The sequence below is a fragment of the Schistocerca nitens genome, chromosome 7 (assembly GCF_023898315.1).
Source record: "Schistocerca nitens isolate TAMUIC-IGC-003100 chromosome 7, iqSchNite1.1, whole genome shotgun sequence".
In the NCBI taxonomy this organism is placed as follows: Eukaryota; Metazoa; Arthropoda; class Insecta; order Orthoptera; family Acrididae; genus Schistocerca; species Schistocerca nitens.
Genome location: NC_064620.1, coordinates 519894391 through 519906670, shown reverse-complemented (window position 1 = coordinate 519906670; position 12280 = coordinate 519894391). Strand labels below are relative to the sequence as shown.

Sequence of the window (12280 nt, the reverse complement as noted above, 5' to 3'; positions counted from 1 at the left end):
GTCACTGCGCCATCTTGAAGTTACATTCCTTTATGACTTCACGCTAAAATTGACCTTGGGAAACGTGTCACAGAACTTCGTGGGACATTGTTCCATCTGGGGAAAACAGTTATCAGTGACACACTGCAACAAGGTTCACCAAGATGAACCAATTAGGCTGTATCCAAGCACACTAAGGATCAGTTTGCGTAATACAGTACTGCAAGATACTTGGAAACTGCAAGGATTAGCGTAGTAACAAAGTACCCTGTAAGGTAGTGTGTGTGGTTGTGCCACTGGGAGAAAAACACGAATTACATAAAGCAGGATTTTATTTTTTCAAAGATGGTTCAAATGGCTCTGAGCACTATGGGACTCAACATCGTAGGTCATAAGTCCCCTAGAACTTAGAACTACTTAAACCTAACTAACCTAAGGACATCACACACACCCATGCCCGAGGCAGGATTCGAACCTGCGACCGTAGCAGTCCCGCGGTTCCGGACTGCAGCGCCAGAACCGCTAGACCACCGCGGCCGGCTTTTTTTTTTTTTTTTTTTTTCCACCAGATCATTTTACTTCTATGGATGGTAGGCAGTGACTGGTTGGTACCAGTCGGTGTTGATAGTTTTTGGACCAAGGGCATGGATTTCTCTAAAGATTGTCGGTCGCTAATTTAAATGTTCTAGATAAAGATGATCTTGGTAGGATCAATTTAGACCCTAACTATAAGCAAGCCACCAGTTTAACTTCATTACATAAGAAAGTGAAGCACTTATAATGAATAGAGGAAGCAGTGATGGACTAATCATTAATAGAGTTTAAGGGGTTATTTAGTCCTCATGGGTATTTACCAGCTACCCTGGTGATGCAACACAGAATCACAACTGGGAATGAATGAATCACCATTATGCCACAAGCTACATCAGGTACCCCATCAACTACAGCTACTGATGGAGCAGTACACTGATGAGCAATTAGCACACAGTGTCATTGAGGAATGTACCCACTGATGGGATGTCAAAAACGATCAGCATATTCCACTGCAAAGGCTACCGGATGCCAGTAACCCTTTTCAGATGATTTTAGTGGATATTTTAGGGCCTTTTTCACAAACACCAAGGCGGGCTGGCGTGGCGCTGCACGCTCTTCCCATTGGCGCGCGGTCAGTGCCTTCTTGATACTGTATTGCGGCGCTGCGCTGGTTGGAGGCAGTCGATGCAAAGGACTACATAGAAAATTTGACACATGGAACTCTAGTGCGGACTGGGAAGCGTGCAAGGATGGCCAAAGTGGTTAAGGCGACCGATGGTCATAAGCGGGAAATCCGGACTAGAGTCGCGATCTGGTACAAATTTTCAACTTTCACTACTGGCTACTGAATGTATACCCAAAACAGCCGACATCAAGAGGTTATCAGTCAGCGAATAAATATCTAAAAATGCAGGTGTGTGTGTGGATACTGTCTTCGAAATATGTTGCGAACAGAGTTAGTTGTAAGAAAGAAACAAACCGTCATGTATAATGTGGCTGTTTCTCACGCATCTCAGTGTTTACGTCACATCTCCTGAACTATGTGACGGACAGTGATATAATTTTGCAAGTACATTCCGTGGTAGAGTGGACAATTTCTGCAAAATGTGTTGCCAATAGACTTAGCATTAAATTAAGTAAAAATTAAATCGTCGTGCGCGATGGGCAGTTTTACTGCACGAACAGCGATAACGTAGTAAGCGACAAACTTCCTTTGTTTCTTCATTTTCTGATATGTGTCAGCGAGGAAAAGTTCCATTAAGCTTTCAAATAATGTGCAAAGTCGCTAAGTGCTCTCATTCTCAAAGACGGGATGAATATATGCTGCGTATTTGCGCGCATTGCGTTACACATTTTTATCAGCCTTACACCCGCCCCTTTGAGAGATAGATGGTTATTACTCTCACACTTCTTTCCAGATAGCAAATGATGTGTATACCAAGTTTGGCTGAAATCCATAGTAGTTTCTGAGGAGATGATGCACAGATTTGTCTTGGTACCGTAGTGAGGTGTGGATTTGTTTTGTTTAGATTCCCAGTGTGTTGAAGACTATGTGTTTTTTGCCTATTGGCTTCTGTCTCGGGAACTTCGGCCGACGTTCATCTAATGATTTTTCTGACGTTTCGCCAGCACGAGTGGCTGACATTGTCAAAGCTTCACCCTCCATTGCCGGTGGTGAACTGGAGCCGAGCTCGCGGCCGCAGACTATATGTACCTGGCGCGCCAACGTCCGAGGGCTTCTCCGCGGTCATTTCCGGTGCGGTTCTCCTCTTGCTACCTGCGACGGTCGTTCGCTGCAGTACGGGAAGCCAGGATCCGTTTACCTTAAGGCTTTCCTCTTTCTTCTTGAAACTGTTCGCGTGTTTTTGTATTTCTACAGCTTCTCTGAACAAGCGCGTGTGATAGTGCTTCTCTACAGCTAGAACTTCCGTGTCGGCGAATTTTATTACGTGGTCGGTCCCATTCAGTGCGTGCTCTGCCACGGCCGATTTCTCCACCTGCCCCAACCTGCAATGTCGCTTGTGCTCTTTGAACCTGGTGTTAATTGATCGTCCAGTCATTCCGACATAAACTTTTCCGCATGTGCATGGTATACGGTATATTCCCGACATTGCAAGTGGGTCTCTTTTCTCCTTCGCCGATCTTATACACTCTTTGATCTTCCCTGTCGGTTTGAAAATCGTCTTTACGCCATGTTTGTGCAATGTACGGCCGATTCTGTCCGTCACTCTGGGAATGTATGGCAGAAAGGCTGTACCCGACATTTCTTTTTCTGGTTCCTTACTTCGCCGAGTGTTGGTCTCTGTTACACTTCTAATGTAATTTGTGGAGTACCCCTTGCTCCTCAGAAATTACGGAAGTTCTAGCTGTAGAGAAGCACTATCACACGCGCTTGGTCAGAGAAGCTGTAGAAATACAAAAACACGCGAACAGTTTCAACAAGAAAGAGGAAAGCCTTAAGGTAAACGGATAGTGGCTTCCCGTACTGCAGCGAACGACCGTCGCAGGTAGCAAGAGGAGAACCGCGCCGGAAATTACCGCGGAGAAGCCCTCGGACGTTGGCGCGCCAGGTACATATAGTCTGCGGCCGCGAGCTCGGCTCCAGTTCACCACCGGCAATGGAGGGTGAAGCTTTGACAATGTCAGCCACTCGTGCTGGCGAAACGTCAGAAAAATCATTAGATGAACGTCGGCCGAAGAACCCGCGACAGAAGCCAATAGGCAGTTTGTCAACAAGTGGCCACGAAAGCCTTAACAATTTTGTATGTGTTTTTTTGTTTATCTTAACGTGTGAATGTGGTGTAGTAAGGCTTCGAGTGTTTTCTGGTGGTATGACTGTGGTCACAGCTGTGGAAACAACATCTTTAATTTGCGAAAGCAGCAAATAAAGAGGAAAGAAGAAATTTATAAAGTATTTGGAGAAATGAAAAGAAAAGTATACGGAAAAAGAAAAACCTACAGTAGGAATTAAAGATCAGGAAGAAGAAATGAAAATTATGAGTTTTGCTGCTGGCATTGTAATCCTGTAAGAGACAGCAAAGGACCATGAAAAGTAGTTGAAAGGAATGGACAATGTCTTGAAAGGAGCATGTAATATGAACATCAATAAAAGCAAAACAGGAATAATCAAGTACAGCCGAATTAAATCAGGTGACGCTGAAGGAATTACATTAGGAAGCGAGACAGTTAAGGTAGTAGATGAGTTTTGTTACTTGGACACCGAAATTAACTGATTATGGCTGAAGTAGAGAGTATATAAAATGCAGACTGAAAATGGTAAGAAAAGCGTTTGAGAAGATTAAAACTTTATTGACATCGAATATAGAATTAAGTGTCAGGAACTCCTTACGGAACCTATTTGAATGGAGTGTAGCCATGCATAAAAGTGAAACAGTTTAGACAAAAAGAGAATAGAAGCTTCCGAAATGTTCTGCTACAGAAAAATGGTGATGATTACATGGATAGGTCACACGACTGATTAGGTAATACTGAATAGAATTGGAGAGCAAAGAAATTTGTGGTACAACCTGACTACAAGAAGGTATCGGTTGACAGGACACAATCTGAGATCTCAAGGGATCACCAATTTAGTGTTAGAGGGAAGTGTGGGGGGTTAAAACCGTAGAGGGAGGCCAAGAGATGCCTTTAGTAAGCAGAGTCAGAATGATGTAGGTTGCAGTAGTTATTCGGAGATGAAGAGGCTGTTACAGATTAAAGCAGTAAGGAAAGCTTGATTAAACCACTCTTCGGAATGATAATCACAACAATACCAACAACAGCAACAAAAGTGATGAAATGTATGTTGCAATTAATGATATACTGATTTAGGAAGGGAATATCGTAACCATATCTGGCAAGAACAATGGCACGTAGAATAGTGTGTAACGCTAACTAGGACGATCGAGAGTTCCACAGCGCTGTGTGAAATGCAGTTGTTCTTACGAGGGGCCACAGAGGAGGGGTGTCAGCAAGACATCCTCGCACCATACCATATGTCTAAAAGGCAGATACACACTGGTTGTACTCAGTATACGATTAGGTGGCAGTTATCACGAATTCTAAGGGCAAAGGCGATCTAAGGCTGCAGAACCTTTGGAGCTGGAAGGTAGGGGAATACTGACAACTGGTAACATTTTGGGGCAATGTTTACGGCTTCAAGCATATATAACAGCAGTACTGAACCCGATACATTCACTGCTGTACCTTCCCAACAAAGCTTTGTAACTACACTCAAGATCCAAAGAAACTCGTACATCCACCTAATATCGTGTAGGACCCCTCGCGAGCACGCAAAAGTGCCGCAACACGGCGTGACATGGACTCGACTAATGTCTGGAGTAGTGATGGAGGGGTCTCTTCTGAACAACACGTTGTAAGGCATCCTAGCTATGCTCAATAATGTTCATGCCTGGGGAGTTTGGTGGCCAGCGGAAGTATTTAAACACAGAAGAGTGTTTCTGGAGCCACTTTGTAGCAATTCTGGACGTGTGGAGTCTCGTGTTGTCCTGCTGGAATTGCCCACGTCCCTCGGAATGCACAGTTGAGATGAATGGATGCAGGTGATCAGACAGGATGCTTACGTACGTGTCACCTGTCAGAATCGTATTTAGACGTATCAGGGGTCCCGTACCACTCCAACTGGACACGCTTCACACCATTACAGAGCCTCCACCAGTTTGAAGAATCCCCTGCGGACATGCAGGGTCAATGGATTCATGAGGTTGTCTTCGTACCAGTACACGTCCTTCCGCTCGATACAGTTTGAAATGACACTCGTCCGGCCAGGCAATACGTTTCCAGTCATGAACAGGCCAATGTCGATGTTCACGGACCCAGGCTGGGCCTAAAACTTTGTGTCGTGTAGTCATCTTCGGTACACCAATAGGTCTTCGGCTACGAACGCCCATATCGATGATGTTCCGCTGAATGCTTCGCACGCTGACATCTGTTGGTGGTCCAGCATTTAAATCTGTAGCAATTTGCGGAAGGGTTGCACTTCTGTCATGTTGAACGATTCTCTTCAGTTGTCGTTGGTCCTGTTCTTGCAGGATCCTTTTCCGGCCGCAGCGATGTTGGAGATTTCGTATTTTACCGAATTCCTCATGTTCACGGTACACTCTTGAAGTGGTCGTACGGGAAAATCCCCACTTCATCGCTACCTCGGAAATGATGTGTCCCATCGCTCGTGCGCCGACTATAACACCAGCAGCAGTAACCGATTTAACAGCAGCGCCAGAGATTTGTCGTCTTATATAGACGTTGCTGACCGCAGCACCATTTTCCGCCTGTTTACATATTTCTGAACTTAAACATGCGTGCCTATACCAGTTTATTTAGCACTTTCTACCTGCTCACAAGTGAACCTCCCCATCGCACCCCCCTCAGATTTAGTTATAAGTTGGCACAGTGGATAGGCCTTGATAAAGTGAACATAGATCAATTGAGAAAACAGGAGGAAGTTGTGTGGAACTGTGAAAAAATAAGCAAAATATACAAACCGAGTAGTCCACGGGTCGCATAGGTAACATCATGGATAAAATGAGCTCAGGAACGTCGTGGTCCCGTGGTAGCGTGAGCAGCTGCTGAGCGAGAGGTCCTTGGTTCAAGTATTCCCTCGAGTGAAAATTTTATTTTCTTTATTTTTGCATAGTTATTATCTGTCCGTTCGTTCATTGACGTCTTTGTTCACTGTAATAAGTTTAGTGTCTGTGTTTTGCGACCGCATCGCAAAACTTTGCGATTAGTAGACGAAAGGACGTGCCTCTCCAATGGGAACCGAAAACATTTGATCGCAAGGTCATAGGTCAACCGATTCCTCCACAGGAAAACACATCTGATATATTCGATACGACACTGGTGACGGCATGTGCGTCAGATGACAGGAATATGTTGTCGACCCACCTAACTTGTACACTTGGCGAATGGGTAAAAAGATTCTTCTACCTTGCCCGATTTTGGTTTTCTTGTAGATGTGATAATCACTCCCAAAAAAGTGATGAAAACATAAGAGTTTGTCACATAAACTGAAAATAAAAAATTAAATTTTTCACTCGATGGAAGATTTGAAACAAGGACTTTTCGTTCCGCAGCTGCTCACGTTACCACGAGACCACAGCGCTCCAGCACTCCGAGCGTCCTTGATGTTGCATATCTTCCCATGAACTACTCAGTTTGTATATTTTGCTTATTTTTTCACAGTTCCACACAACTTCTTCCTGTTTTCTCAATTGATCTGTGTTCAGTTTTTCAAGGCCTATCCACTGTGCCAACTTATAACTAAATCTGAGGGGGGTGCGATGGGGAGGTTCCCTTGTCAGAACTTGAAGTTCCTGCACAACACCTTGAATCTCTTACCCCTTCAGTTCTCTAGTCCAGTTTACAGCAGCGCATAAGGGGTGTAGAATTGCAGGGCAAAATATTTCAATGAACACAGCAGTATCTCAGTCGGTACGACCAGCAAATGACAGTGATACGCGTCTCAATTCTCTGTACCATCTTTGTTCCGGTTCTAGTTTGTGCAGCCTATGGCTACCAATGTGGGAAAGCCCTCATATGGCTGAAATCCCTGTCCTCCATATACTGACCGAATGGCTTGCTTTTAGAGTGTTAAGAGATCATTTGGAACGAGATGAGGACACAAATATAAAATTTGCACACACTGCAACAACGCTATGTACCTGTCTTGTAGTGTTTGCCAGTAGTTGTTTGCTACCCGCCGACTAATACTCGCAGGTAACCCTAACAGAATGTGACAGAATTACTCGTTGGTTTTCTCGGGCTGTAACGCGCCAGCCAGTACCCAGCAGGCTCCACGGTCAATTGGGTTCCTAGGTGTCTTTGTGAATCCACAGAACCATCGTTCGCATAAGAGGTGTACAAGAAAACCCCGGAAATATAAGCTGGATTGATGGCGTTGGGTTCTCACCACTGGAGAATGCAAGGTTTGCGTGTCGCCGCAGGCCGGAGTGGCTGAGCGGTTCTAGGCGCTACAGTCTGGAACCGCGCGACCACTACGGGCGCAGGTTCGAATCCTGCCTTGGGCATGGATGTGTGTGATGTCCTTAGGTTAGTTAGGTTTAAGTAGTTCTAAGTTCTAGGGGACTGATGACCACAGGAGTTAAGTCCCATAGTGCTCAGAGCCATTTGAACCATTTCTTTTGCGTGTCGCCGGATCGTAGTCGTAGAATACGGAGCCAACCTTGTAGGATGTTGAGGGTATTTTAAGATGCAGTACAGTATCACAACATGATTCTGTATGCATTTGTCCAGTCCTGCAGACCGTATTTAGGCGATAAAACACGATAAAGCACACCATGCTCACCAAGCGAATGCTTTCCACAAAAAGGAAGTAACCCACTAAATGGAGTTGGCTGTGACCTCTGCAGATAACAGCCAGATTGATCCAGCTTGTGACCGGTTAACACTTGCTTGCAGAAAGCATCAACGCAGACTTGATGACCTTAGGAGAGCCACCTTGAACATCTGAACAGGGTTAAGAAGCAACATCTCGAATACCTGATACACAACATCTAAGCATTAAATACTCGTGATTTTAAGAAGGCTAACATTTTCAGCACTGCTCGTCCCCCCACCTTCTCCCCACCCCCCTCCCTCACCCCCACCAGATATGTTTACAATTATGCATGTTACACAACTGGGTTTCAGTCATTTTGTATGGTTTATATGAGTGAGTTGTCACAAATGTTACAATATATTTTAGACCTTAAATGAAACAGATACTTACGTTAGAATAACTTCATGATGTCGTATGTTCTTCACTAAACTGCTGTGTAGTTTCCTGTACGTGTCATTTCTATCCAGAACGAAAAGATTGCGCTTACTATCTGAACTGTCCTCGCTGAACACGTAGGCTGTTTGTGATATGCCCACTTCATCAATACTCCTTTCTAGAGCTTGTACCCCCTTGTCTGGCTCTACTTTTTCTCGCTCACGAGTATTCGAAAGCCTCATTCCAGCGATATTCTCATTCAGAACAGCTATTTCACCTGCTGCATAGACTAAGAGAATTATCAGAAATATGTCTAGCAGGATGCTCGTCTCCGAAACACATCCTACGCAGAACGCCTCGATGGCGTAGGTTATTTCGTAGGCAGGCGAATGTTGCAATTCTACGGGAATCCAGACGATGAGTGGCCTGGTGCCGTTCTCGGCTGGTGGCGATATGAGGGTCTGCATGAGTGGGTCTCCCATCCACAGCACCACCGTCACCGCTGGCATTGCCTGAAACACAGAGGTTCACTTTTCAACTTCAGATCCAGTACAAGAAGTCTGACATAGTTCTGTCGAATTCTCCACTGTTTTGTAAACCTAACGTCTAGTGCCAGCTCTCGAAATGTACCCAATCTGTCGTATGGGGACGCAGTGCAAGCTGGCACAGACTGCATGGCTGCCAGAAATCCCAAATAGACAGGATGAAGGTGACCTTCCGGATCCAACGTGCCCCTATCTTCTACAGCACTGGAGTGAGGTTCTGATGGGAGATTAAAAAGTTGGGGATGAAGCATTACACTACTGACTGCAGGTAGTGACCCAGCCGGCATGGTTGCCAGATTTTCAATCTTAATGGCTAGAAATCTATGTCCCACTATGGCTGTCTTATCATAATGGCGACAGTTTATTAAACCAGGATGTAAGCTGCAATCAAAACATGAGTGTCTCTATATTTATGTCATTGATATCAAATTTATGACTCAGTATAGCTGCTAGATGTCAATCTTATCTTCATCACTATCACTTAGAACGTACTCTGTCTGCTAAAATCGTAACATGCTAGCTTTTATATCTTCCATCACCCTTACCTTAATGGCTACACTTCATGATTCAATACACTCGTTGGATGCTTTTCCAAGATATCCTTGTCTTAATTAATAAAATTTATCACACACTATGACATCTCAATCAAACATGGCTACTTAAGAGGAGTTTGACACCATGACGTTACTGGGGATGTCTAAGAAAGCAGGAAACTGAAAACGTCTATATGTGCAGGGACGTTTGTCCAGAAATGTACATATTAAATGACACACTGCAGGACATCACAGAATCACACTGGTCTCCCTTGCTTCCACATTTCAATAATTTGGCCCGCACTGCTGGCAGCCCATTTGTGATGTTACCACCACCACTGGGTTAGAACAGGAACAGTGACGACATCTGTATTGTAAACAAACAAAGTGCCCGAAAGGCTTCCTGTGGCACCCATGCTGTGCTGATGCTGGCCATATAGGCAACACATCACACCATGGTGCGCTACCACTGCAACAATTGTCCTCCTGCTACATACACAGCTACGCAACTGTCAGTGCGAGTGAGTGCGTGCAGAGGGCTTTTGCCACTCATCTTGATAAACAGGCGTTAAGTTCCGTCCCACCCAGCGCCAGCAGGAAAAGATAAATCTCTTTCATGAAGGCCATTAGAGACACAACATATAGGTAGCGGTCGCCAGTCTTCAACGCGCTGTAATTTTTTAACTGGTCTCTTATCCATCTCAGTGCTTCCCAAGAATAAGATGTTACTAACATCCCAGCACCCTCAGATATGTACTACTTCTAGCTCGGTATCCCTGTACAAAGAATTACACACATTTCAGTCACAAACGTTAAGAGGATGAAATACTTGCACAGAAACGTCTACTTCCTTGTGTATGATCGACTTCTGCAATGTATCTGAGTGTATAAATCACAATGCTCGTAGAATGCCTCTGTCAAAGTACCAATAAATGGTGTCATCTCCCACTTACAACGGAACATAATCCTCTTTGACAAAATGTTCTTACGTCATGTAGTGTTATGTTTACACATTATTTAAGCACAATAAATCTGTAGCACTGTCCTCACAGGCTTACATATTACAACTAGCAGTTGCACGGCAGCAAACCCACCAAGTTTCTTCTGCACAGACGCATACATAGATTTTTAAACTGTAATAATAATTGTTATTGCATTCACTGACCGACAGAGGGTGACGAGGTACAAAACTGAATGAGATCTATAACAGAAATTACACAATTCTATTTAGAGCATATCCTGTAGTTAATAGGGGATTGTACAGAAATTTAGGTTACTAATAAATAGACATTGTTTAGTATCACGTCTGAGATGAGCATTACTTAGTCTTAAAGTATCTTCTTACGAGGTTCTTCACACACAGTGCAAAGATGCTTTAACAGTATGTAAAGATTTACGGTTTTAATATATACATTTTGTTCATGTGCTGTTTGGTAGCGGAATGGTGGCCGAGCGGTTCTAGGCGCTACAGACTGGAATCTGCGACCGCTACGGTCGCAGGTTCGAATCCTGCCTCGGGCATGGATGTATGTGATGTCCTTAGGTTAGTTAGGTTGAAGTAGTTCTTAGTTCTAGGGGACTGATGACCTCAGAAGTTAAGTCCCACAGTGCTCAGAGCCATTTGAGCCATTTTTGTAGCGTAATGGCCTATATGATTTCCTTTTATATCGGATTTCAGATACAGTAGCGTACATCTCCTCTGACAGTGCACGTGCACACAATAGGAGATTTCATTACAAATCATATTAACTATACGTTATTCCTCAAGAAACATGGAAGAAAGGATTACATTTACTTATGTGTAAAAGATAACACGGAGTCACAAAATAATTCTTTACTTTTGCAGTAGTTAGGAACTAAACAAATGTGCATATTGTAACACTGGAAGCTCCATAAAGCTTTCTCTTGTCGATTCTAGTGTCTATACAAAGGTTGTACCGAAAATCAGATGTGTAACACCCGCATACCTCCTTACAATATGTGTTTGAGGGCACCTGCACCACACAGCCACACAACCACGTGCCCGCACGCCCTTTGCGTGGAAGGAATGATATGCGGTAAACCTCCGTATTAGCTCTTATTTCCTGGTGTGGGATGTATGTGGGAAGAAGTACTGTGTTGCTTGGAACATACTCTATCGGATTTTCAAAAGTAAGTCGTCTCCATGATGCAGAACGCTTCTCTCGCAGAATCTACTACAGGAGACCCCCTAAATAAATAATTGTGTGTATGTCGTTAACTTTGGATCTATTAACGTGACCTGGTAATGGTTCCAAGCAGACAAGCAATTTTCGCAAAGAAGTCGGTTGAACAAGTGTTCTGTAACCCTGTTCTTTCGTGGGTGGATTATATTTCATTATGATTCAACCAAACGAATCTGAGCCCATGGCATAGGCTTTTCGCTTACAAATTCAGACCACTTTAGGTCGCTCCTGACGATTACTCTTACTTATAATGTGGCAGTCATTGTTTCAACCATATTGTGAGTCGTAAAGTGCAGGATTTCTTCTTCTCCCTATGTGCAGTACGTCACATTTGTTTACATTCTGTCTCGGTGCCAGTCGTTGATCCTCTGCACCTCACTATAGTTTTCTGATGCTTACAGGAAACAACACCGTCCACGAACAGCCTACAACTACAAAACTAAGCACATACTCCACGGTGTACGGTGCATGGCAGAGGGTACGTAATAAAAGTGTTCTGGTTTTTTTCTGATATTCCACTCTCATGTACTGGTACAGGAAGAAAATAGTTGTCTGTATGTCTCTGTACATGCTTTAACCTCCCTTATCTCATTCTCAAGAATGGTACGTCAGACATACGACGGTGGTGGCTCAATGGTATCACAGTATTCCTTTAAAGCAGTTTATTTAAATCCACCGAATAGGTATTTGCCGAAATCTTTTTTTCCAGCAATTCCACGAGCTTTTCTGTCGCTTTTAAGAAAGGAATCTAACAGT

The 12280-nt window shown here is 44.0% G+C and overlaps 1 protein-coding gene across 1 annotated transcript in view; it reads right to left on the bottom strand.

Annotated features, from left to right (window-relative positions):
* LOC126195364 (uncharacterized) overlaps positions 1 to 12280 on the bottom strand; it is a 75262-nt gene that overhangs the window by 35147 nt on the left and 27835 nt on the right. The window contains exon 4 of the mRNA XM_049933941.1: positions 8258 to 8754. Within this exon, the coding sequence (XP_049789898.1) occupies positions 8258 to 8754 (497 nt within the window). The remainder of the gene's footprint in view (positions 1 to 8257; positions 8755 to 12280) is intronic.